Genomic DNA, 22696 nt, shown 5'->3' on the forward strand with positions numbered 1-22696 from the left:
CTTGAACAAGATTCCTTTTTTTATGGCATTTGTTTAGTGTTTACTATGTGCCAGGCACTGTACTAAGCACTGGGTTTGATACAAGGTTGACGGTATCCCAAATAGGGCTCACATTCTTAATCTCTGTTTTACAGATGAGATAACTGAGGCCCAGAGAAGTGAAGTGACTTGTCCAAGGTGGCACAGCTTGGATTAGAACCCAGGTCCTTCTGACTCCTAGGCCCAAACTCTATCCATTAGGCCACACTGCTTCTATGCGGTCTTGTAAGTACTGAAGAAACTTCTGGATTGGTTTGTCTGCCAAGCGAGGGAAGGGGCGGGACTTTACCTCCAGTCTGTCCATGTCTGGGGATACTGGGGATCTATAGGATCCTCTGGGCTGGTGGAGGTTTTCCAAGGCAGGTGGTTAGGAGTGAATGAACCGCCACTTATCAGCTGTGTGACTTTAGGCAAGTACCTTAACTTCTCTGTGCCTCAGTTACCTCATCTGTAAAATGAGGATTAAGACTGTGAGCCTCACATGGGACAACTTGATGACGTTGTATCTACCCAGCGCTTAGGACAGTGAAAAATGATCTCTCTCTGAAGCGCTCACTGATTTAGGAATAGGTCTGGGTGCCAGTTTCAAACAGGATGGCTTCAAAAGACCTACTGAATTTCCTCTGGAGGGTGCATTACAGGACTGAGAGAGTTTGTTCTTTACCAAGTAATTTAACTCCACTTACTTGTAAGCTCCTGGAGGGAAGGGACCATGTCTAATAATTGCCATTGTTCTTGTCTGTCCGTCTCCCCCGATTAGACCGTAAGCCCGTCAAAGGGCAGGGACTGTCTCTATCTGTTACCGATCTGTACATTCCAAGCGCTTAGTACAGTGCTCTGCACATAGTAAGCGCTCAATAAATACTATTGAATGAATGAATGAGTAAACTCTATCGTATCTCCCAAATAGTATAGTGCGCTGTACAGAGTATCTCAGTATAACCTTTGGATTGATTGATTAACCAAAACAAGCACATTCCCTTCACAGATTCACTGGTCTAATGTGCCATGATAAAATGGCAAAGTTATAATAATGATAATAATTATGGTACTTGTTAAGTGCTTACTATGTGCCAAGGACTGGGAGAGATCAAAGGTAATCAGGTTGGCCCACGTGGGGCTAACCGTCTTAATCCCCATTTTACAGATGAGGTCACTGAGACCCAGAGAAGTGAAATGACTGGCCCGAAGTCACACAGCTGACAAGTGGCGGAGTCAGGATTAGAACCCACGGCCTTTGACTCACAACCTGGGCTCTTTCCACGAAGCTACGCTGCTTCTCTTATCTTCTCTTCTCATCAGTTCACCGGTATTCAAAAAAGGATGGCTTCCCTGAACTTCTATAATCCGTTGAGTATGTGCTTTGTAGTCGGTAAAAGGAGAATACGAAATCAAAGGTGACCAATCTGGAGAACTGGGGGATAAACACATTTCAGACAATGGATGTGGATTTGGAATACAGATTTTTATTAGGAAAATTATAAGTGCATATACATCTATCAAAGACATGAGCTAGATGTAAAAAAGATTGCTTCTTTCTCAAAAGGGTTTTATTTTTAAGCACACAGTATACATCATTCTAAAGCTGCCATCTTCAGAAACATTTTCACATTATTTGGGAGATGCACTTTTTTAAAAAAATAATACAAAATACAGTATTTATCACATTTTTTTTTTTTTAACCACTGAGTTATCAATGATGAGGTACTGAGAGAGCGGAAGGTGTATTTTCTGAGTGAAAGCTTCCTTTGGTGCATTCTCCTGCTACTAATATTACAGGATTTGAAGAGTTTATATTTATTTATTTATTTATGTACTTATTTCCTTTATTCAGTGATTAATTTGAATTTGGACAAAGAGGATTTTCTAAGTGCTTCTACTCTGGAAACTCACCTTTAGAGATGAGTAGTTCGGAAGGAGAGAGAGCCCCAATTCTAGGTCATACAGGACAACAATTCCAGAAATAATAAGGGTAAGACCCTCAGTCAAAGAGGAAAAGCAGTGTCGAGTCTTAGGACTGCAACAGCACCCAAATATCAATTAGTGATCAAACCAAAGCATCTGAAAATTCAGATGGCTTGGAAACGTTTCTTTTTTTTTAAAAAAACCTACAACCACAAATGAAATTCATAATGTAACCAAATACGGGGTTTTTTGTTGGATTTGTTGTGCTTGCAACTGCCAAGAGCCATGGCAGGGACGCTTGACAATTTCGGGAAACGTGTCGGTTGCACAGTCTCACTGCTTTTTGGCCTTCTCTGTTCAAATGTGTCGTTAGTTGCTATGCCCCTGCGTTCCGCCGACTGTTTCCCTGGTTTTGTCTTTGGTCAGCAGTTAGTTATTCCAAGCTGACCCCCTGCCACTCAGTGTATCAGCATTACGATACCAAAGCCTCTCAGCCTGCCAAGACTTGAAAATGGGACATAATTCAATAGTGCAAGAAGTTTTTACTGCATAGGGATCTTGTTTCTAAAAGAAGTAGCGTTGATTATCACTTCATTTTCTTTATTCAACATTTCTGATGCAAAGGATGTGAGTGAGGGACTCCTGGGGGTTTATAGAGCAAGGTTAGATATGTGTGGAGGACAAACACCTTTCATTATGAGGGAAGGTTGAATAATTTAAGTTGAATAGGGGAACCCAAAGAAGAACCAGCACTGGCTGTTCATTTGCAAATGGGCAGCTCTCTCTATATTGCAATGCCTTATTTTTCTTCCCTCAGACTTGGGTTGTGCCTTAACAGATTTGTGAAACCAAAGGATATTTCAGTATTTCAACTTCCTCACACCTAAAATTTGGGGAAATAAATTTTAAATCCAAAAGATCTCCAAAACTCATCACTTTTTTAAAATCACCATTTGCAATTATAGGCTGTGTTTTGCGTAGTTTGTACCTTCAACCAATTTCTCATTGCAATTTTATCATGTCTTGTGCACTTCTTGTGGGAGAGGAAAATAAAAAAGGGAAAATAGCTAGGTCTGACCAAAATAGCTAAGACTGAGCAAATGTAGGCAGGGTCAGTAAAATTTACTCCTCAGTGCCTCTCCAAATGATGGCATCTTGGAAGGAGGGAAATAATTACCTTTTATAATTGAGCATTTAATTCCCATGTGCATCGCTCACTCATCCTGCCTCAGACGAGCATCAGATTGAATGTTGGGGTGTGGCAATTTAGATTTAGAGATTTGCGGAAATACTTCCCTCAAATGCAGAAATTCCCTCAAATTAGTGGAGAGACCCAAGTCACCTGACAGGTTTCAGAGGACTCAAGGGCCAGAAACTCCTTTTCTTAAACAGGGTATGACTGGGGCCTTCTAATATGCCTATGGTTTCTAGCCTACTGCTTAGAACAGTGCTTGGCACACAGTGCTTAAGAAATACCACAGGTATTCAAATGATCTAATAGAGTTGTCTTCTTTCTATGCAGCTTCAGGGGCTGAGGAGTCTGCTTTTCCAAGAAGTGGAAAGGCTGGGATCCCAAACCCCCTATCCCCAAGGCTCCAAACGACAGGAGTTGAGTCCCAAGCTTTCTGTTCCCCATTCCCATAAACCTTCATTTTGAAGCGGTCATGACAAAGTCTCCGCTGAGCCCAAATGATGAGAATTCTGTTTTATGGTTATCGAGCAGATCTGGCCCCGCCCAAAGCAACTGTTGCTATGACCCGAATCATGATGTACTGGACCCAGGGCAGGAAAATACATTTGCACCTCAAGTGAGTGTAGAAAATAAGGCATCCCCCAAATACAGGAATTACAGTAGTAGTTTAACAGTGTTGAGGCACGTTGGTGTTACTTTCAAGAGGCGGGAGTAAATCACTCACTACCATCCTTTGCATTCCATAGAATATACAAAAAGCTGCATCTGGAATCTTGAAGTCCTTCTAAACACAGAAACGATGTTTGGACATTTGGACAAGACTTCACACAAAACACATACTCTACAAGTTCACACACAAATTTTGCAAGACACTGGTTTGGGCCAGTAATTTCCACTCGTTTCTCAATGCTCACTTTAAACAAACGTGCGCCCGCTCGAGTTTCTTCTTTATCCCGGACAATCGATGGGGACTTTCTTGGATGCAGATGATGATGATGGGTGAGAAATGGAAATGAAGAGGAAACGATGGGATGGAGTTGATAGCATGGAGTGGTGGTTCTAAGCCTGCACTATCTAACCTCTCTGTTTGGCACCAAGTCAGGCCTGATGCAACCATAGTCTCCCAGGTTTGGCTCTGCCATCAGTCCTTGGCTAAGGAGAAAGGTCAGCTAGCCTGGTACTGGAAAATTCAGTGTCCTTATTATTGGTTAACCCCAGTGACTTGCATCTCCTAGCTTGAGCTCCCCATGAAATCTCCCCCGAAATGGCCACTTCACTCATCTTAATCATCTGCACTCTTCAACTCAAGCCCTGGACCACTCTCCAATAATGTGCGTCCTGCTACATTTGAACTCCTCTCCTCCTCAGCCTTTCACAATCTTCGGTGTGCCCAGAAACTGAGTGCAATATAAGCTAAGGCTTGCATGAAAATAATATTATAATACTATAATAGATAACAATAAAGGACTTAGTCTAAGTTCATATCTGTCACCGGTGACATTCAATAAACCAAACTTCATTTAAAAAAAAAAAACCAAAAAACCTTACTGTATAAAAGTATTGTGAAAGCAAGGCAATTCGTGCAAAAAAAAAAGCCTTTGAAAAATGCAGATAGATTAGCATTGCCTTATGCTGCTTGGTGACAACAAAATGCACTCTTTCCCTAACTCATCATCTGCTCTTTGGTCTTATAGTATGAAATCCTCTAGACGACTCATAATGGATGCCTCTTACATCTTGAACCTCCTGTTAATGAAGAACAGAGTAAAATACTATTAAGGTGGTTTCCAACTACAGGCTTGGTCATCGAGCTCTAATAAAGCAAGGATGGTCATTATCCATGATTATGACAAAGTCCAAACATCAATCAAGAGCCTAGTTCAGTGCTCTGCACCCAGGGGACGCTCCGTAACCGCTATTGACCGATCGATTGATTGGCAGGCCCAAGCTGAGGTTGGGTCTTCCGACCGTTACTTCAAAATCTCTCGCGATGTCCTTCCTTTCGGAAAGGCCACTGGAAGCCAGGGCACATCGCGGTAGGCGTGTTGGTGAAGACTGATCAGGGTTAGTAGTATGGACAATGCTAGAGCGGGTGAAGAGGATTAGGAAGAAACTGACTTAGAGGTGAAGGGCAGGCGAAGGAGCAAAGAGAGGACAGAGAAGGCCCAGACGTACAAACACGGTGACAGAGAAACCAGCCTGAGTTTGGGTCACATTTGGCTTAAGAGTCAAACAGGAAACTGATCTTTGGCCAAAACCTCTAATATACCAGTGCAACAGAATTCAAGAGAAAATGCCTTCTCCCTGAGGTCACGAAGGAATCCACGAACATTCATACTTACACAGCAATTTCCCCGAAAGGGGAAGAATTTGACGACGGGGTGGGCAGAGATGAGGATGTCGCTGTTCTGCTGAATCGCAGTTGTGTCCATTGACAACTGGCCTGTCTCATCCTCTGGGCCTTGACCCAACGTCCGGTTAACGATCCCCCAGTTGCAAGAATTCATTCAGCCCCTTTTAACCTCTGACCTCCCGAAAGCATTTCATTCAAGGAAGATGGTGCTGCCCTGTAGGGTATTCACTTTCAATCGCTAGTGGGTTGGAAGCTAGACCGCGTCCCACTAGCTTCCAGTTCCTTCCATCTGTCATGCCTCTGTTACTTGATAAGACTGTGCACTAGAGATGACTCCAGTGAAGATCCATTCGAGAATAAGTTAAGGCAAGGCCACCTGGGAACTGGGATGATCCCCTGCTAAACCATCCCCTTCTTATTACGTTCAAGGGCTTGATATTTATTACGCATCCTATCACGCTAGGTCAAAAAGGGATATTTGCTGGAAGAAGAAACACTTCCTCGGTCGCTGAGAGACATCTGCCCTAAACTCAAGGATCAAATCAGAACCCCAGCTCTGCTCTCGTGATTCTAGGAGAATCACTTTACCACTTCGTGCCCCAAACGCACTGTCGATCTGGGAGCTATACCATTAACCCAGAACACACAGTAACCGGGAGTAACAGTTTACAAAAAAAGTCTCGTAAGTTATACGGCAAAATAAAGTGCTCTAAAGATAAAGACGAGTAATAATTAGAAAGCTGGCATATGACCAGGTGACTATAATCATTACAATTTCCCTTTGTGGAGGTCATTCTCTTCAGCGTTTCTTGGAAGGCACATTGACGTTTTCACTCAACCTCGTCAAAATGAATTCAATATCATCCACTCCCATACATGGCAGGGGAGAAGATTATTGGTCTCCCAGATCCAAAGGGTTTGATACAGTAAGATCCTTAAAATGCCTGACTGAACTGAGAAGGGAGGTCTCCTTAATTATATGAGGGAAAATACAAATTTGTGTTATGTGTTAAGACTTAAAAAAAAAAAAGGTCTGGTCAAAAAAAAAAAAAAAATGTCTGGTCCTAGCTCACTGTTTCAGGGAACGAAATGATTCTCCATGATACAATGAGGTGAAAGCCAACTTAATCACTGCCACTGCCACATCTAAGCATTGTTTCAACGGTTGGAAGAATTAATGAAAAACATTTTGTCAAGTTTGAAGTGTTTGTCAAGGAGCTGGGCTTAGGACACATCGCATAAGGATCTCAAGTCGAGAACTGCCCCCACTCACTTAACGGGAATTTTCCCATTCACTTAAATGGGAATTTTCTCCAGTATGTGAGTGGGCCACACCCTCTATTTCACCACTATTTGGTCAACAACATCCAGTGCTTTGTAAGGGAGAACGGACCCTGGGTCTGTTATCTTTCCCAAGAATAAACTCCCCCACCTCAGCCTGCATAAATCTACTGTCCACAAAGTGCTGACAACACACAGCTTTCTCCACACTTCCTTTATGTTTGACAAAATGCTAAGGGACCGAGAAACAACTGCTCTTTTGTGGCTTTTAAATGGGGTTCTTTAGACAATTTTGTTCAACCATAAAATGAATCCTGTCAAATGGTAAATAAGATGGTGATTTTAAAATGGGGAAGGGGAAAAGAGGGCAAACAGTGCCTCTTTGGTCATGAAACATTTGACATTCCCATAGGCCAAGGGTACATTTCAATTTTGAGGACTTACATCCATCTGACCCTACCTCCCACCATTTTATCTTTTTAAAATGGTGCGTGGACAAGATGATTGAAAGAACACTTCTTTCTTAATTTTGGAGACTTGGACCTAACAGACTGGAATCATTTTCTCTCCCCTGAATTGCCCACGGATGGGATTTCTACCCATCACTGAGAAATCATTCGTGACTTTTATCCCAGTAGACTCCACTCCACATCTGGAGTTCGAACCCATTTCAAGGAGAGGCAAATGAGTCGGGATGAGGAGAGGTAACACTTCAAAGACCCAGTGTCAAGGCTTAAGTAGACAAATTTACCTTTGAAGTCAGTGGACACATCAATTACCATATACTAAGCCCCACTCTCCCCTCCCTCCTCCCCCACCGATTCATTTTCATTCCTAGTGACCCCATTTTCTAACCCTTGCATCTTTCAAACAAATTGTCCACAGGAAATATTGCTTGATATGTCATTAATCCAGCCTCATCCCTGAATCATTAGATCAGAGAATTTTCTCAGAATTCCCAGAAACCAAACCTACTGCTAATTTACAAGTAACAGAAATCAAAGAGAGCGAGAAAGAAAAAGAAACTGCAACCTTAACATAAGTTTGAAGTCCTGGTTGCGAAGTCAACTGAGGCACTTAAATAAGCTTCTTGATGAAGTTCGGGGCAGGGTTACACTGGCAACTACCGAGTCTTGCCAGAGACTCAGGAACAAAAGTGGATTGAAATAGCACCTGCACTTACAAAGTTACCTGCCCCAAACACCGGTTTTGCCCAACAGCTCCTTCCTTCGGGGAAGAAGAATAAATAGCGTATTTCTAAATGACCCACTTTTCTGATTGCTGTCTCCTCTGCGGCTCCTTCCAATCTAGGGAGAAAGACTTGGGAATGGTGCCCTGAAGCTTGCTTGGTGAGATGGACTTTAGCCCACCCTGAGGCCGGGCAGGTACACCATATTACGTAACGCACACGGGTGCCTTCCTTGGAGAGGACGTCGCAAAGTGAGCAATTTTAAGCATGGGAGGTTGGAGAGCCTGCTGGGGGGTGCGGATCCAGCAGCGGTCTTTCGGAGAGGATTGAGGCCTCGGGCGGGTCTAGAATAACGAAAGTCCTCTGGCCAGCTGGCTTGATCTTATCGATTCCCCATCCCCATTTCTGAATAACTACCTTCTTCACAACTCAACTGGGCCGCCAAAAAGTCTCAGAAGAAAATGAACACGTGGATCATCGCAGCTCCAAAGGTTGCTCAAACAATGATCCTCAGTCACTGAGAGGGTGATAAAACGTCAGTAGGAAGTGGATGGGTCGGATCTTTACCAGTGGATGGCGACGTAAGGGAGAAGCTTTTGAGGCGTTTACAAAAGTGAGGAGGTTAAATATCAGAGCATACAGGGGATCCATTCCTTCAGTGTGCCAAGGAAATTCTAGTTTTTCTTTTTTTGAGCGGCCTTACGAGCGCCATTTGGAGCAACTTTATGAGCGCCTTTTGGAGCGACTTTATGAGCGGCTTTTGGAGCGACTTTATGAGCGGCTTTTGGAGCGGTTTTTTGAGCGACTTTATGAGCAACTCTCTGAGCGGCTTTTGGAGCGAACTTTTGAGCAACTTTTTGAGCGGGCTTTTGAGCAGCTTTCTGAGCAACTTTTTGAGAGCCTTTTCTCTTCTTCTCTCGCTTCTTCTTTCCTATCTTTTCTTTTTTCCCCAATTTTTCTTCTCTGCGCCCCCTTAGATAAAATTGGTAGAACTGTTAATTAGTGGGAAATGAACATTTTGGTCTCAGTTTGCAAGAAACCAATCAGCCTCTCGTGCTTTGAGCCACCCCGTTCTTCACATTCTGAAGCCCAAAAGCCTCTGGATTTTAACTCTCTTGAAAACGCAGCAAACGAATCATTTTTTGGAAAGAGAGAAATATGAATAGGCTTCATTCAGAGGGCCGAACTGCCTAGCAGCGGGCCCGTTTCCCCCCAGTCTAGTTGGTTTGCACCTGTAGATGGAGAAATGCACCGATCCTCGCTTGGTTCATGCGTGCAAATCGACTACAGCGGGGGTGGAAGTGGTGGGTGGGAGGAAGCGTCAGGAGATTGTAACCCTTTCAGTACTAATCTGCGGCTTCCTGCAAATACAAGTACCCGCTAAAGCCGCATCAGAAAACAGAAGCTGCTGCGATTTCTAGCCCAAGGATTTCTAGCCCACCACCCTGATCGTGTCCCTTTATTGCTTTCTCCACCCAATCTCCAGGTCTCTTCGACTTCCAGCACTAACAGCAGAGTCAAATAAATGCAAACACTTCAGGTTGGATGGAGCTGTCACCCCCGGATCACCCTGGCAACCAGGAAAGGGCAGAGAGGAAAACGTTTTTTTCCTCCTGTTTATTCTTGAACCCCTTTTGTTATGACTGGGACTGTTCTGGAGTTCAATGTAGGTGGTTAGCAGGATTTAGGAGGAGAGCGACTGGTCGAGTAACTGCAAAATTAAAATGACGTGAACTTAATGGCATTTGCTGAATGATTTATGCAGTGAGACGAACCGTTCTCTGGGATGGCTTAATATTACTGTGGCGTCAGGTATTATTACATGGGTTGGGAGTGGATTGGGGGGAGGTTATGAGGACCGAGTAGAAGGAGAGAGGTAAGCAGATTAGTGAGTAAAACCCTGGCCTACTAAAAGCTCGCACCATTGAAACAAAAGGCCGGTGAAGGGATTAGGTCTTCGACTAGTCTGTGAGTGGAGAGGCGTTTGAACACTAGGGTGGCTGAAAGGGTTGGGTTTTGTTTGGAAACTTAAGCAATCTACAAGAGCCCCGTCTACAAAACTTAGTAATTTTATTCCAGATAAATAAATTCCCAAATACAGTAGGGGGTTTTGGACCATTAAACAATTAGCCATTTTATTGCTAGTGCATATAATGTCACATTTGATACAGTTCAGTACAAGTGAAAAAATATAGTATATGGCTGATTGAGATTGATAAGCTACATTAACATTTATATATCTTATATATATTTTTTTACAAACTGTCAGTAGTTTCGCATAAAAGAGCAGTTTGAACTACTGACACTCATATGGCTCCAATTCAAATATATGAATTGTTCAATGAACTATAAATATATTCTGAAATACATTTGTTTTCTGACAAAAAGTAAAAAAAAAAAATGTGCGCTAAAATATATCGAAAACATGCCTTGCGAAAAGTTACAGACACCAACAGAACCATCTGTGGATACCATTTATCCATGGAAATTTTGTCCCTGCCAACATTTCTGACTGGAACCTAAAACCAAGTTGCGGTTGTGTGATTTGGAGGATTAGAGAATAGATTCCTTTTTTATCTCTGATTTAAGAAACCTCAGGGTTTGGTTCAATCTGGAGGAGGTATTTGTGCTCCATGTAGAACCAATCTAGAAAGCCAAATACTTAGAAATGATTGGATCTGAGGTTTCATTCGATTCTGCAAAGACCTGTTTGTTTCCCGGAGAGCAGGGGTGCCAATCGAATAACCCCAAGATATGGACACCGTTTCTCTGTCCTTAAAGGGGAGCGCGCTGAACTTGTAAGAACTGCAGCCTAGGGAGGCGGAATACAAAGGCCCAGAAGGGGAGGAGCCCTGGAGGCAGTGGGCAGGTTGGAAAGTTTTGTATATAGCGCGTTCTTCCTCCTCTTTCCCCTCCCTCTCTATCTCAGCCCCACACAGAAACTAGAAGCAAAGGCAGAATTAAGCATGGCTATTTGGGGATGCTGCAATGGTGACAGGAGAGCCCTGAGAGGGGGAAGGATGCTGGGTGCACAGGCTGCTCCGCTGCTCACAACCATCAAGGAGGAAGGCATGTCTTTGACTGAGAGGTTATCTCACTTGATTGACCCCCCCTCACTCAGGAGAACCTCCCACAGTGTTGACTTTGAAGCGCTGCAATATCTAAGGTATCCTCTCATCCCTAACGGCTTTATTTCAACCAGTCGGCCCGACTGCAGTGGGGTAAAATCAAATCTGTCAAAATATCGGTCATCTCTGACCTCTGAGACTCGGTGAGGCTTAAGGACTGACAGTTCTCCAGTGGAGGGGTGGAATTGAAAACTAAACCCACCCCGATGGGAGAAGGAGGATTTGGTCTCCCAGTCCCCGTTACGCATCAGCCGCCTGTGCACCCAAGCTTCCAGGGAAGGAAAGGAGAAAGCTCCCAAGAAAGTTGCATAATACAGATTTTGAAGTAATCATGGTTTTAAAAAATAAAAATAAAGAAAGCATCTGACTGGTGAGAAAAGTGGTTTTTAAAAGGCAATGGTTTAGAAAAACCCCAGTTATAAAGGATCCGATTTGCAAAGTCAAATCTGGCCCCCGATACGGATGAATATCTATGGAAAGAAAGTACCGTTAAACTGCACCATGAACCGCTTGTGTACATATTGAGCAAACTCAAAACCCATTCACCAGGTCAATGCCTTCTCCCTTTGAACTCTTGGTCCTTATGGGTCAGGCCTTCCCCAAATCTTTACCCTTTAAATCTTTCATGGTGTTTTAGCTGCAAAGTCCTTTTTTGTTTCTCTTGCTTACTTGTTTAAAGCTTTCTCCAGGTATTCCTGAATCCACTTTAGTTTAGGGTCGATACATACTTGTCGGCTGTTCTTCAATCTGGCCCTGTCGAAGGAGGGGGACAAAAAGCAATTAAAATCGAGAAAAGCCGTACTGGCAGAGAGACTCCGTACTGCTTCGTTCGTCGTCCCGTCAAAGTTTCAAGAGCTCTTATCGATAACAAATTTGAGTTGTTATCCAGTTGGAAGAAAGAGCAGCAACTTTGCAATAGCTTTTGAATGGGTTTCTCCCGGCAGATTATTTTGCAATCTTTGTCAAGAACTCCTCCGCAACACAATACGAGGCAAAATTCTATCACTGCAGAGAACTAGGGTCAATTTTGTTTCAAGTTCTGGGCTTTGACCTCCAACCTGGGGAAACATTAAGCTTTGCCCAAAATTCCTTTGAACCTAAAGCTCTTGGTGGAGACACAAGTAACCTGAACAGAAAATAATTTGGACAATGCAGAACATTCCTACTGCACCCATTCCGGTACTAAGTTGAATAACAAATTGTATTTGGAGTCAATCTATTTCACCTAAAATCAATTCCCTGTACTTGCTCTAACCCTCCTGCATCTTAGTCCTCTCTCTACCCTCCAGGAGAAATCTCAGTTTAATAAGTGTGCCTTAGGCACACTTAGGGAGCAAGAAAAGTGGCTCTTTTGGAGGTGAAGTGACAAAGACCAGAGGCACAAGAGAAAACAGTGCAGGTAGCTGCAAACAATAAACATGACAACACACTGAGAGACAATTTTTGTCTGTGCACAATGTGGTTGTGTGGTTTCCCAGTCATTTATAATAATAATGTTGGTATTTGTTAAGCGCTTACCGGTCACCCATGAACCCATGGGTGAATTTCACTGCTGGTGGTATCTTCTTTGAGTTACAAAGACCAACAAAGGTCTCTCCCCCGCTTTATAGCATTATCCAAGGCACATCTCCTTCAAGAAGCCTTCCCGAATTAAGCCCCACCATTACTCATCTCCCGCTCCCTTCCGCCTCACCCTGACTTGCTCCCTTTGCTCTTCCCCTCTCCCAGCCCCACAGTATTTACGTACACAACTGTAACTGTATTTTCTTCATTGTATTGATGTCTGTCTTTCCCATTCTAGACTGTAAGCTTGCTGGGGGCAGGGAATGTGACCGTTTACTGCTGTAATGTACTCTCCCAAGAGTTTAGTACAGTGCTCTGCACACAGTAAGCACTCAATAAATATGATTGAATGACTGAATGAATGACAACAGAGGCACTATTCTCATACATGGCCATATGATTATCTTGGGATACAGTGAGCACTCATCACACACACCAAAATGAGGAAGACTAAGGACCTGATTTAACCTCAAAACAGACAGATGGAGAGTTGACCAAAATGCCTACCGGCATCCTGGGGAAAGTTTTAGGAAGCCCAGATAATATGATCAGTATGATCCAAAGTGAATTAACCAACCAATCCTGATCTCAAAATCAGCTGAGGATCAAATACAAAAGCATTGTTTGTCTAGGGATTTGTCAAAACTCATTACTGCTTCCGAGGACACATGATTTTAATATGGAAGTGAAACTTGATCACTTCTTTCTCAGGGAACATGTTTACCAACTGTTATACTATACTCTCCCAAGCACTTAGTACAGAGTTCTGCTCACAGTAAGCCCCCAACAGATACAACTGACTGTCAAGATTGCATTCAATTAACTGGTGTAATCATGTCACTGCAAAACTTTCTCAATGCAATGTCCTTCCCAATTCAATCTTAGTGACCTGCCTCTCAAAATAGATAGCACAATCAGGTTTTATTTTATCTCTTGAGAGTGAAAAAACTCAGTATTCTTTTTTTCCCCCAATATACTGCAAATAATAGATGAAGGCAGCACAACTCCTAATGGGAAGGGGAGTCATCTGAAAAGTGAGATAAACTATCTGCTCTCCCTAACTCTTGCATGAGGAGCCCCAGATGGGACAGAGATTGTATCTGATCTCCTGATCTTGTTTCTACTCCAGCACTTAGCACAACGCTTACAGCACTTACCTAGGATAAATACCATCATTCTTAGTATTAGCATCTCAAAGACCAAAAAGCAAGTTGCTTTTTTTTAGGCAGAGATGGTGACATGGATAGTACAAATCTAAAATGCTTGGCATTAATCTGAAATAGCTTTAGGAAACATGAGCTCTCTCCTCTCCTTCCTAAAATTTCCCAATTTTAGCTCTGACCTTTCAAATAATTGGGTATCACCAGAGGGACAGAACTCGCAAACGATCATCACAATTGCATCTTCTTAGATTTGTTTGAGGGCCCAGTTCAACTTAGGCTCATCCATGTACACCATCGCTCCCTTTCGCCATTCCTCCTAAAAACCAAACACTGCCTCATTTGTGTGTGATTGTTTGTTCTCTATCCCACCCAAATGAAAATCAAATGTTAACTGACTTCAATGCAGAAAAATGTTGAATCTTCTATAAAAATAAAGCCAATAAACCTAATTTGTGGTTGATTTAGGAAGTTAAAATTTGCTCTGGACAAAATCTGAGGACTCAAATGTTTCTGAAAATACATTCTACTTCGGGAATCAAGGGTCACTTCCACTTAAGCTGTATTTTGATACAGTCAGCTCTGACTTACCCCTAAACTCATAACATCTTGAGGACTCTGTGGCTGTTACTTTAGTCTGATTGCATTTATGAGAAAGCCCTCCATAAATACCACCGACTGCTTAGTCGGCAGTCACCCCTCCTTCCCAAACTTACACAATCTGAAGTGCACAGTTAGGAGTGTTCAGGATTTTGAGTTGTTTAATGTTGGCTTTAGCAACGTTGCTCTCGGAGAATCGGCAGGGGCATCTGTAACTCAGGCTGATGGGTTTACCTGGAAGGTGTAAGAAGAAAGACACATTATGCTTTCTCTGCCTATTCTGGGTTACCTATATTGGCCAGATTCAAAAGGAGGCACTCTCTGGTAAAAGACAGCAGGCAAAATGTGGTGCTGAGAAATAGGGCTTAGGAAGGCACAAAGCAAAGTGCTCCAACTCCTAAATCCCATCTGGGTGTCTTAAAAACGACGCATTTGCAAATTAAGGAGACAAAAGAAGGGGCCAGAAGTTGGAATTTAAAACACCGGCAGAAGAGATTAGAATAAGGAGCCATCCAATTGTGCTGATGTGTGGTGGGTAATTAGATAAGATAAAGGCCATAATCCCGAGCACTTTATCTTCTACGTTTTTCTTTGAGAAATGATTTTGCCCTGGGGCCGCTGAGAAGCTGGATAAAGGAAGAAAACACCGAGATGAACCCGCCGGTCTTCCAAATAAAAGCAAAAAGCTCTCCCTTCTTGCAGTTTTTCGTGAGCAGATTTTCTCCAGAGTGGCCTTGGTGCCTCTCCCGGGTGTTTTCAGGGTTTTGCGGGAAAGTTCTGGAAAGAGTTAGCCCACACATCAGTGATCAAGAGTCTTTAAATTCACATTAGCAACCTGTGGATCCACAATAGAGCCACTGTTTCCTACCTGGGAGTTCCCCATTGGAAAGTGTCAGGAAAACATTCGGGGATCCCACAGCCCAGAAAGAGATGCCAATGTGTTCTCCACCACAGCACGTCCACATCAGTGCCCGGAGCCTCCTGAATTGCATTATTGTCTTTGCCAATTTACCACATGCCACAGTTGACACTCGTTAGTGCAAATTAGCAAGAAATTACTGGTATCCCAGCAAAACCTGCTACTTACTGTCTATAACTGCAAGCCCTGCCGGTCTGAAGTATTCTGGGTTTTGGGGGAATCTTTCACCACTACACAGCCGCACGATCACCTCCCAAATAATAGCCCAGATGACTTTCATCAGGGATTAAATAGACGGCAGGGAATATTTAATCCATGGGATAGAAGGTAGGAAGAGGAATGCTTACTGAAGTAGGAGATGTCTGGAATGAGCACTGAACTCTGCCCAGTCATTATTTCAGGATCTGTAAAGTTTGTGTCTTTCCATTCCCCACCCCGAAGCCTCATGCACAGTTTGCTAACTGACACCAACTCTGAGAGAATAGTTTATTTAGCTACCAAACTCTACAGAGAGAAATCTGTCCTCCAGATACAGATTTACAAGGCAATGAGCAGAAGATGTTAAAGAACCAAGTAGAAAGAAAAAATAAATTGCAACAAAATTCTCTTTTAACGAGAACAAAATGCTGCCATCCAGCAAAAGAACACCCTAGTTAAAATCTATCCCTGTCACTTTAGGACACTAATCATTCATTCAGTCGTATTTATGAAGTGCTTACTGTACTCTGTGCAGAGCACTGTACTATGTGTTTGGGAAAGTACAGTGCAACCCCGATAGTGCAGGAGCTGAGCTCACTAAACCACATTTTGGGATGCCTATTCTGCCTGCAGTTCTTTTGCCTCTGAACAGCTTTCAAAAAGTACAGAAGTCTGGGAAAGAACAGTTGTTTAGATCAGTAGGGAAAGGGGATTTAATGGCTTTCTCACTTCAAATGGTGGGCTAGAGACAAAATCTAATTCAGGCCTTTGCTTTTAAATTCATTGCTTCCTCTAAGGGAAGCAGAACAAGCCCACTGTCTGGGTCAGGCATCAGCTAATACCTCAGTGACTTTACCAAATGACTGGTAACAACACTCCACTTCTTCTGCAGTCCCAAAGGCGACTGTCTGCGCTCTCCTCCAAACTCTTCCTCTACCTGATAAAACTCATCGTGGGCAGAGAGCCTGTCTATCCCCTCTGTTGTAACGATAATTACGATATTTGTTAAGCGCTTACTATGTGCCAAGCACTGCTCTCAGCGCTGGGGTAGATACAAGGTTGTCAGGTTGTCCCCCATAGGGCTCACGATCTTAATCTCCATTTTCCAGAGGAGGTAACTGAGGCCCGGAAGTGGAGCTGTACATCCCTTGATTCTATTTATTGCTATTGTTTTTATCTGTCTGTCTCCCCTGATTAGACTGTGAGCCCATCAATGGGCAGGGACTGTCTCTATCTGTTACCGATCTGTACATTCCAAGCGCTTAGTACAGTGCTCTGCACATAGTAAGCGCTCAATAAATACTATTGAATGAAAATGACTTGTCCAAAGTCACACGGCAGACCAGTGGAGGAGCCGGGATTGGAACACGATAGATAGTACGATTGATAGAACACGTTCCCGGGATCCCAGGGACCCCCGACCTTCCGCGTCACTCCCTCCAACTCACATTGTACTCTCCCCCAAGCACAGAGTACAGTGCTTTGCACACAGTAAGGGCTCAATAAATACCATCGATTGATTAAAACCGGACTCTGGTTTTACAGGTGCAGGTAATTCTGCTCCCTATTCCCCACTAGCCAGACCACCCCCTCACCCATACCTACTCCAAGAGAAAAAAGGTCTCCAATCCAGCCCCTTCACTAGCCCTCAAACACGGAGAATGCTTCACTATATCTCACCCAAGGGACCGCCCACCCAAGAAGCCAAAGGGCCGGTGCTTTTCAGCTTCACGGCCTGGGGCATTTAAGCATCAACCCCAGGGAATCCAAGGTGTCCTGGGCCCCAGCTGTCCAGCCTGGGTAATGCCAATGTCAACTCAGAGGAGGTGATCTCTGCCCTGCAGCTGTCTGGGACCGGTCGGAGCAGGGGGAGAGGGGCAGAGGGAGACTTTGAGGAGCCCAAAAGGAAGCACAAACTCTCCTTAGGAAGCGAAAACCTTAAAAGACACAGTGGCCATACTTGGCATTAAGGCTATTTTCCGCTCCTTCACTTTCCTCCCTCCCCACCTTTGGTGGCTGAATCTGCGTTCTGCTCCTTCTAATGATTTGAGCTCAGAGGACTGGAACCGGGAAGGATTTCAAACACCCCCACCTGGTCCTGCCGAGCCTCGAAAACTATGGGGCACCGTAAACATGGTACTGTGCACCAGAAAGGTGCTTGCACGTCTAGATGGAGGCAGTGGGATGCGTGACCAAAAAGGATTAAAGAAAAGCCCGCCCGTTCAAGCTGACTGACAGGACTCTATGGCTCAGAGAAAAAGGAAACTTGTTTCACAATATAAGACTGCCCTCCAAGGGAAGATAGGAGAGGTGGAAACCCCTATTCGGCAGCACTTGGAACAAATTGCTCAACTCAACGAGTATCCCCAGACCAGGAAAATTCAATCCATCGATCGTATTTATCGAGGATTTACGGGGTGTATCGCACTGTACTAAGAGCTTGGAAGAGTACAACACAATAATATATCAAGACACGTCCCGTGCCCACAACGAGCTAAAACTTAAGAAAGAAAAAACAATATAAGCGTCTAAACTCTGGTGCTTTCCTCCCTCAAGCCAGCCTCTTATCACACTTTTATCTGAAGTTCTCCAAACCCCAGATTTTGTATTCCTGAGCCCTCTCAGCAAACCAAGAGGAGGAGATTGGCACGGTTTGGAGAGGAGGACGTCCATCGGTCTTACAGGACTCTATCAGTCAATCAGTCTAATTTATTGAGCACTTACTGTATAAAGAGCACTCTACTAAACTCTTAGGAGAGTATAACATAACAGATTTTGAAGACGAATTACCCCACAACGAGGAGCTTACACTCTATAAGGAGGGTCAGATAGAATAAATTAAGGACAGGGACATAAGTGCTGTAGGGCTGAGGGTGGGGTGAATAGAGAGTTCAAATCCCAGTGCAAGGGCTACTTGAGGGCACTTTTATGTGAGTAACATTCCTAAACATTTCTTCCGTTTAAAATTAAAAATCAAAATCACACTATTTCAATGTCCCTGCATGTTAAATATCAACAGATAGCAATAGCTGGGAGCGAGGGAGATAGGAAGAATGAACGAGAATTGATTGCCTTTCTTCCAGGTGAGTTAACCCCTTAGAAGCAGCATGGTGTAGTGGATAGAGCCCGGGCCTGGGAATCAGAAGGTCACGGATTCTAATCCCGGCTCCTCCATTTGCCTGCCGCGTGACCTTGGGCAAGTCTCTTCCCTTCTCCGTGCCTCAGTTACCTCATCTGTAAAATGGGGATTAAGACTGTGAGTCCCACATGGGGACAACCTGATTACCTTGCCTCTACCCCCTGCGCTTAGAACAGTGCTCGACACATAATAAGCGCTTAACAAACGCTACAATTATTATTATTACTGGAAAACTGCAAATTCCTCCCAGTTCCCGTCCTTCCAAAGTCTTGGAAAATGAAGTTTAAAGGGACATCCATTCAACCTCCTGCTTTCCTGCATTACAAAGGGGGTTTGAACCACAGGTGGGTTTTTGAAGGGCAGGAAGAGAAGGACAGTTGGGGAAGAATTAAAGGGAGGGTCAGGGGAGGCCCCCTCATCTCTTCCCGGCCCTGCAAGAGTGGAATAGAAGATTGTAACGCAAGACCTGGAGCCAGCTCACCGCGTTTCCCATTCCCTCTGCCCCGCATCCCGGAATGTTGCACGTTCCCAGGGCACTGGTTGCAAACGGGAGGAAACCCCAGTCCCGGGAAGATCATTCCTTGAACCGACCTAAGCCCGGAGAGATCCTCTTTCTGAGGAGCTGTAATTTTATCCATTTTATTTATTTGTAACGACGTCCTTCTCCCCCACTCTAGACTGTAAGAGTGTAGGACTAGACTGTCCTCTTCCAAGAGCTTAATAGGGCGCTCTGCACATAGTAAGCGCTCAATAAATACTATTGAAGGAATAAATGCGATTGGATGGGTGCAGGAGGAGGGAAGAGTGAGTGGCTTTTTCTCCCTCGCGGAAGGTTGGACGCTGCTCCGGACGGTTGCCCCTCAAAGTGGCCACCTTCCTGACCGTGGTTTCCTTGGGGCTGCCACTGAAAAGTGTAAAAAGACCCTGGAAAAAGACCCACGGGCCTGGAAAAAGACCTTGGAAAAAATCACCAAGGCCAGGTGGCATGTGGCAGTAATTTCCAGCAGGCTTCCCTGGACCAGGGGGAGAGTCCTTCCAAACTAATCCTGGAGATGACCCTCTGCTGGACAGGCCTCCCCCATGGGGGTATCAGAGACGTCCAGGACGGGCTACTCACCCTCCCTCACCCCCTCCATTCCCCCTCCCCACACTTATAAATAATAATCATTATCATGGCATACGTTAAGCCCTTTCCCCTTTGCCAGGCGCTGTACTGAGCGCTGAGGTGGATAGAGGCAAATCGGGTCGGACACGGTCCCTACCCCACGTGGGCTCACCCACCGTCCTGCTCCCCCTTTTCCATATGAGGGAACTGAGGCCCAGATAAGTGAAGTGACTCGGCCAAGGTCACACAGCGGACCAGTGGCAGGATTGGAAGCCGGCGGCGGGGACCCGGAGCTCCACGTCATTTGAAACATCGTTCATTCAGTCGTATTTACTGAGCGCTTACCGCGTGCGAAGCCCTGGACTAGGCGCTTGGGAGAGTGCAATATTAACAACAAAACAGACACATTCCTGCTCACAACGAACTCCCAGTCTACGGGGGGCAGGGAGGAGAATAAAACCGAAAGCCTGCTGCCAACCGTTCGCGGGGAGGGGGCCTAGGGGAAGGTCTGATGCCGAATTGTACTTTCCAAGCGCTTAGTACAGCGCTCTGCACACAGTAAGCGTTCAATGAATACGATTGCGTGAATGAAAGGTCCCTGGTTTTAATTACAACCGAGGCTATTTGAGCTTTTGGTTTTGGAGGGGGAAAAACAAGAAACAAATCTTGCGGAATGAAATGCGGCCCAGAGATTCCTCTGAATTCCCCAAGAATGGCACCGGTCATTCTTTCATCCGTCCAGTGAGGGGGATTTATTGAGCGCTTACTGGGTGCAGAGCACTGCGGTAAGCGTTTGGAAAGTAGGATAGGGCAATAAAGGAGGTCAATCCCATCTCTAGCCTCTCTGGATTGGCCCATTTGGGCTGAGGATTTTCTCCACCGGGAGTTTAAAAATCCAAAGGCGGGGAATCCCTTCCCATTGAGATTCCTAACGACTTGACCGGAGGGGTTGGGGGAGATAAAGAGGAAAGGAGAAAGTTTAGGGGAGCGGGAAGAAGCCAACGGGGAAAAAAAAAAAAAAAAATTCGAGCGGAAAAAAAATCTTCCCCAGTTAAATCCCGGTTGGACTAACAGCCGCATCGATCGAGCTCCCGCTGGGTGCAACGCCCTGTCCTAAGCGCTCGGGAAGGTAAAACAACGGAGCGCCCAGAGTTGAGCACAGTGCTCGGCGCGCAGTAAGGGCTTAACAAAGTTGGCATTCTTATTATAGTGGAGGAGCAGCGACGCTTAGTGGGTAGAGCCCGGGCCTGGGAGTCAGAAGGACCTGGGTTCTAATCCCGCTTCCTCCTCTGATCTGCTGTGTGACCTTGGGCGCGTCACTTCGCTCCTCTGGGCCTCAGTTCCCTCATCTGGAAAATGGGGATGGATACTCTGAGACCCACACGGCACACTCTGATGCCCTTGTATAATAATGCGGCTATCTGTTAAGCGCTTACTGGGTGCCAAGCACTGTTCTAAGCGCTGGGGTGATAATAGTAATAGCGATGGCATTTGTTAAGGGCTTTCTATGTGCCAAGCACTGTTCTCAGCGCTGCGCTAGATACGAAGTAAGCAGGTTGTCCCGCGTGGGGCTCACAGTCCCAATCCCCATTTTCCAGATGAGGGAACTGAGGCCCAGAGAAGTGAAGTGACTTGCCCAGGGTCGGAAGCGGACAAGTGGAGGAGCCGGGATTAGAACCCACGTCCTCAGACTCCCAAGCCCGGGCTCTTTCCCCTCAGCCACGCCGCTTCTCCTCCCCAGTGCTTAGAACAGCGCTTCGCACCTAGAAAGCGCTTAAAGAGCACGGGCTTTGGAGACAGAGGTCATGGGTTCGAATCCCCACCCCCCCCCCCGCCACTTGTCCGCTGTGTGACTGCGGGCGAGTCACTTCACTTCTCTGGGCCTCAGTTCCCTCATCTGGAAAATGGGGATTAAGACCGTGAGCCCCACCACCTGATGGCCCTGCGTCTACCCCAGCGCTTAGAACAGTGCTCTGCACATAGTAAGCGCTCAACAAATACCAACATTATTAACAGAAACGATTATCATCGATTTTTATGCGGCGGGATCGGTTTGTAGCCTGTGAGCCCGTTGTTTGGCGGGGGGGAGGGAGGGGATGGTCTCTGCTGCCGCGTTGCCCGTTCCCAGCGTGGCTCAGCGGAAAGGGCCCGGGCTTCGGAGTCCGAGGTCCTGAGTTCGAATCCCGACTGTGCCACTTGGCAGCTGCGTGACTCTGGGCGAGTCACTTCACTTCGCTGGGCCTCAGTTCCCTCATCTGGAAAATGGGGATGAAGACGGTGAGCCCCACGTGGGACGACCTGATTCCCCCGTGTCTCCCCCAGCGCTTAGAACAGTGCTGGGCACAAATACCCACATCATTGTCATTACCAGAGCTCCGCCCCGGGATGGGACGGAATGAAGGATCCCTGCCCTCACCTCTCCAAACCTTCCCCCCTCCTTAGCCCCGACCGGACCAAGGTCTCTGCGCCCCACTTACCCTCCGAGAGGGAGAGGGTCACCAGCAAGAGGACCAGCAGAGCCGGGACTTTCACATCCATGGTAGGTGGGTGGGGGGCGACCCCAAGCCGGCGGTGCTCAGCGCGGTGGGCGACAGTCGCGACAGTAGCAGGGAGAGGGGAGCGACTGTGCAGCGCAGCGTCTTCCCTCCTGCCTCTTTAGAGGGGCTGGGGGAGGGAGGAGAAGAGGGGGCGGGGAGGCCGGCCAGGGGGAGGGGGCTGCCGCGGATTTATTAGGCCTAGCCACCCTATCACGGCCTTCCTCGTTCCTTCGGTCATTGACTGAACGCTCGCTAGGCGCACAGCACTGCCCTAAGCGCTTGGAAGGTCAGATGCGCAGCCCCTCGATTCCCTCTGCCCCTCGACTCTATCTATCGCCATCGTTCTCCTCTGTCCGTCTCCCCCGATCAGCCCGTCAGACGGCAGGGA

At 45.7% G+C, this 22696-nt stretch overlaps 1 protein-coding gene and 1 long non-coding RNA gene across 4 annotated transcripts; one reads left to right on the forward strand and one right to left on the reverse strand.

Annotated features, from left to right (window-relative positions):
• Positions 1–229: 229 nt before the first annotated feature.
• Positions 230–9703, forward strand: LOC114810090. Of its 2 annotated transcripts, none has more exons than XR_003757830.2 (2): positions 230–264; positions 9446–9703. It is a non-coding gene; the product is annotated as an uncharacterized LOC114810090 (long non-coding RNA). The 2 variants fall into 2 exon arrangements; XR_003757829.2 differs by lacking the exon at positions 230–264 and adding an exon at positions 8138–8210.
• CXCL12 (C-X-C motif chemokine ligand 12) lies at positions 1484–22421 on the reverse strand. Of its 2 annotated transcripts, none has more exons than XM_007663228.3 (4): positions 22249–22409; positions 14527–14644; positions 11757–11840; positions 1484–4882 (listed from the first exon to the last, which is right to left on the reverse strand). In XM_007663228.3, exons 1-4 carry the CDS (start codon positions 22307–22309, stop codon positions 4867–4869), a joined length of 279 nt encoding a protein of 92 aa, XP_007661418.1. In that variant the 5' UTR covers positions 22310–22409; the 3' UTR covers positions 1484–4866. The 2 variants fall into 2 exon arrangements, with proteins under 2 accessions (XP_007661418.1, XP_028915651.1); XM_029059818.2 differs by lacking the exon at positions 1484–4882 and adding an exon at positions 8195–8931 and having other exon boundaries at positions 22249–22421.
• Between the last annotated feature and the right edge of the window lie 275 nt (positions 22422–22696).

Source organism: Ornithorhynchus anatinus, chromosome 3 (genome assembly GCF_004115215.2).
Source record: "Ornithorhynchus anatinus isolate Pmale09 chromosome 3, mOrnAna1.pri.v4, whole genome shotgun sequence".
Classification (NCBI taxonomy): Eukaryota; Metazoa; Chordata; class Mammalia; order Monotremata; family Ornithorhynchidae; genus Ornithorhynchus; species Ornithorhynchus anatinus.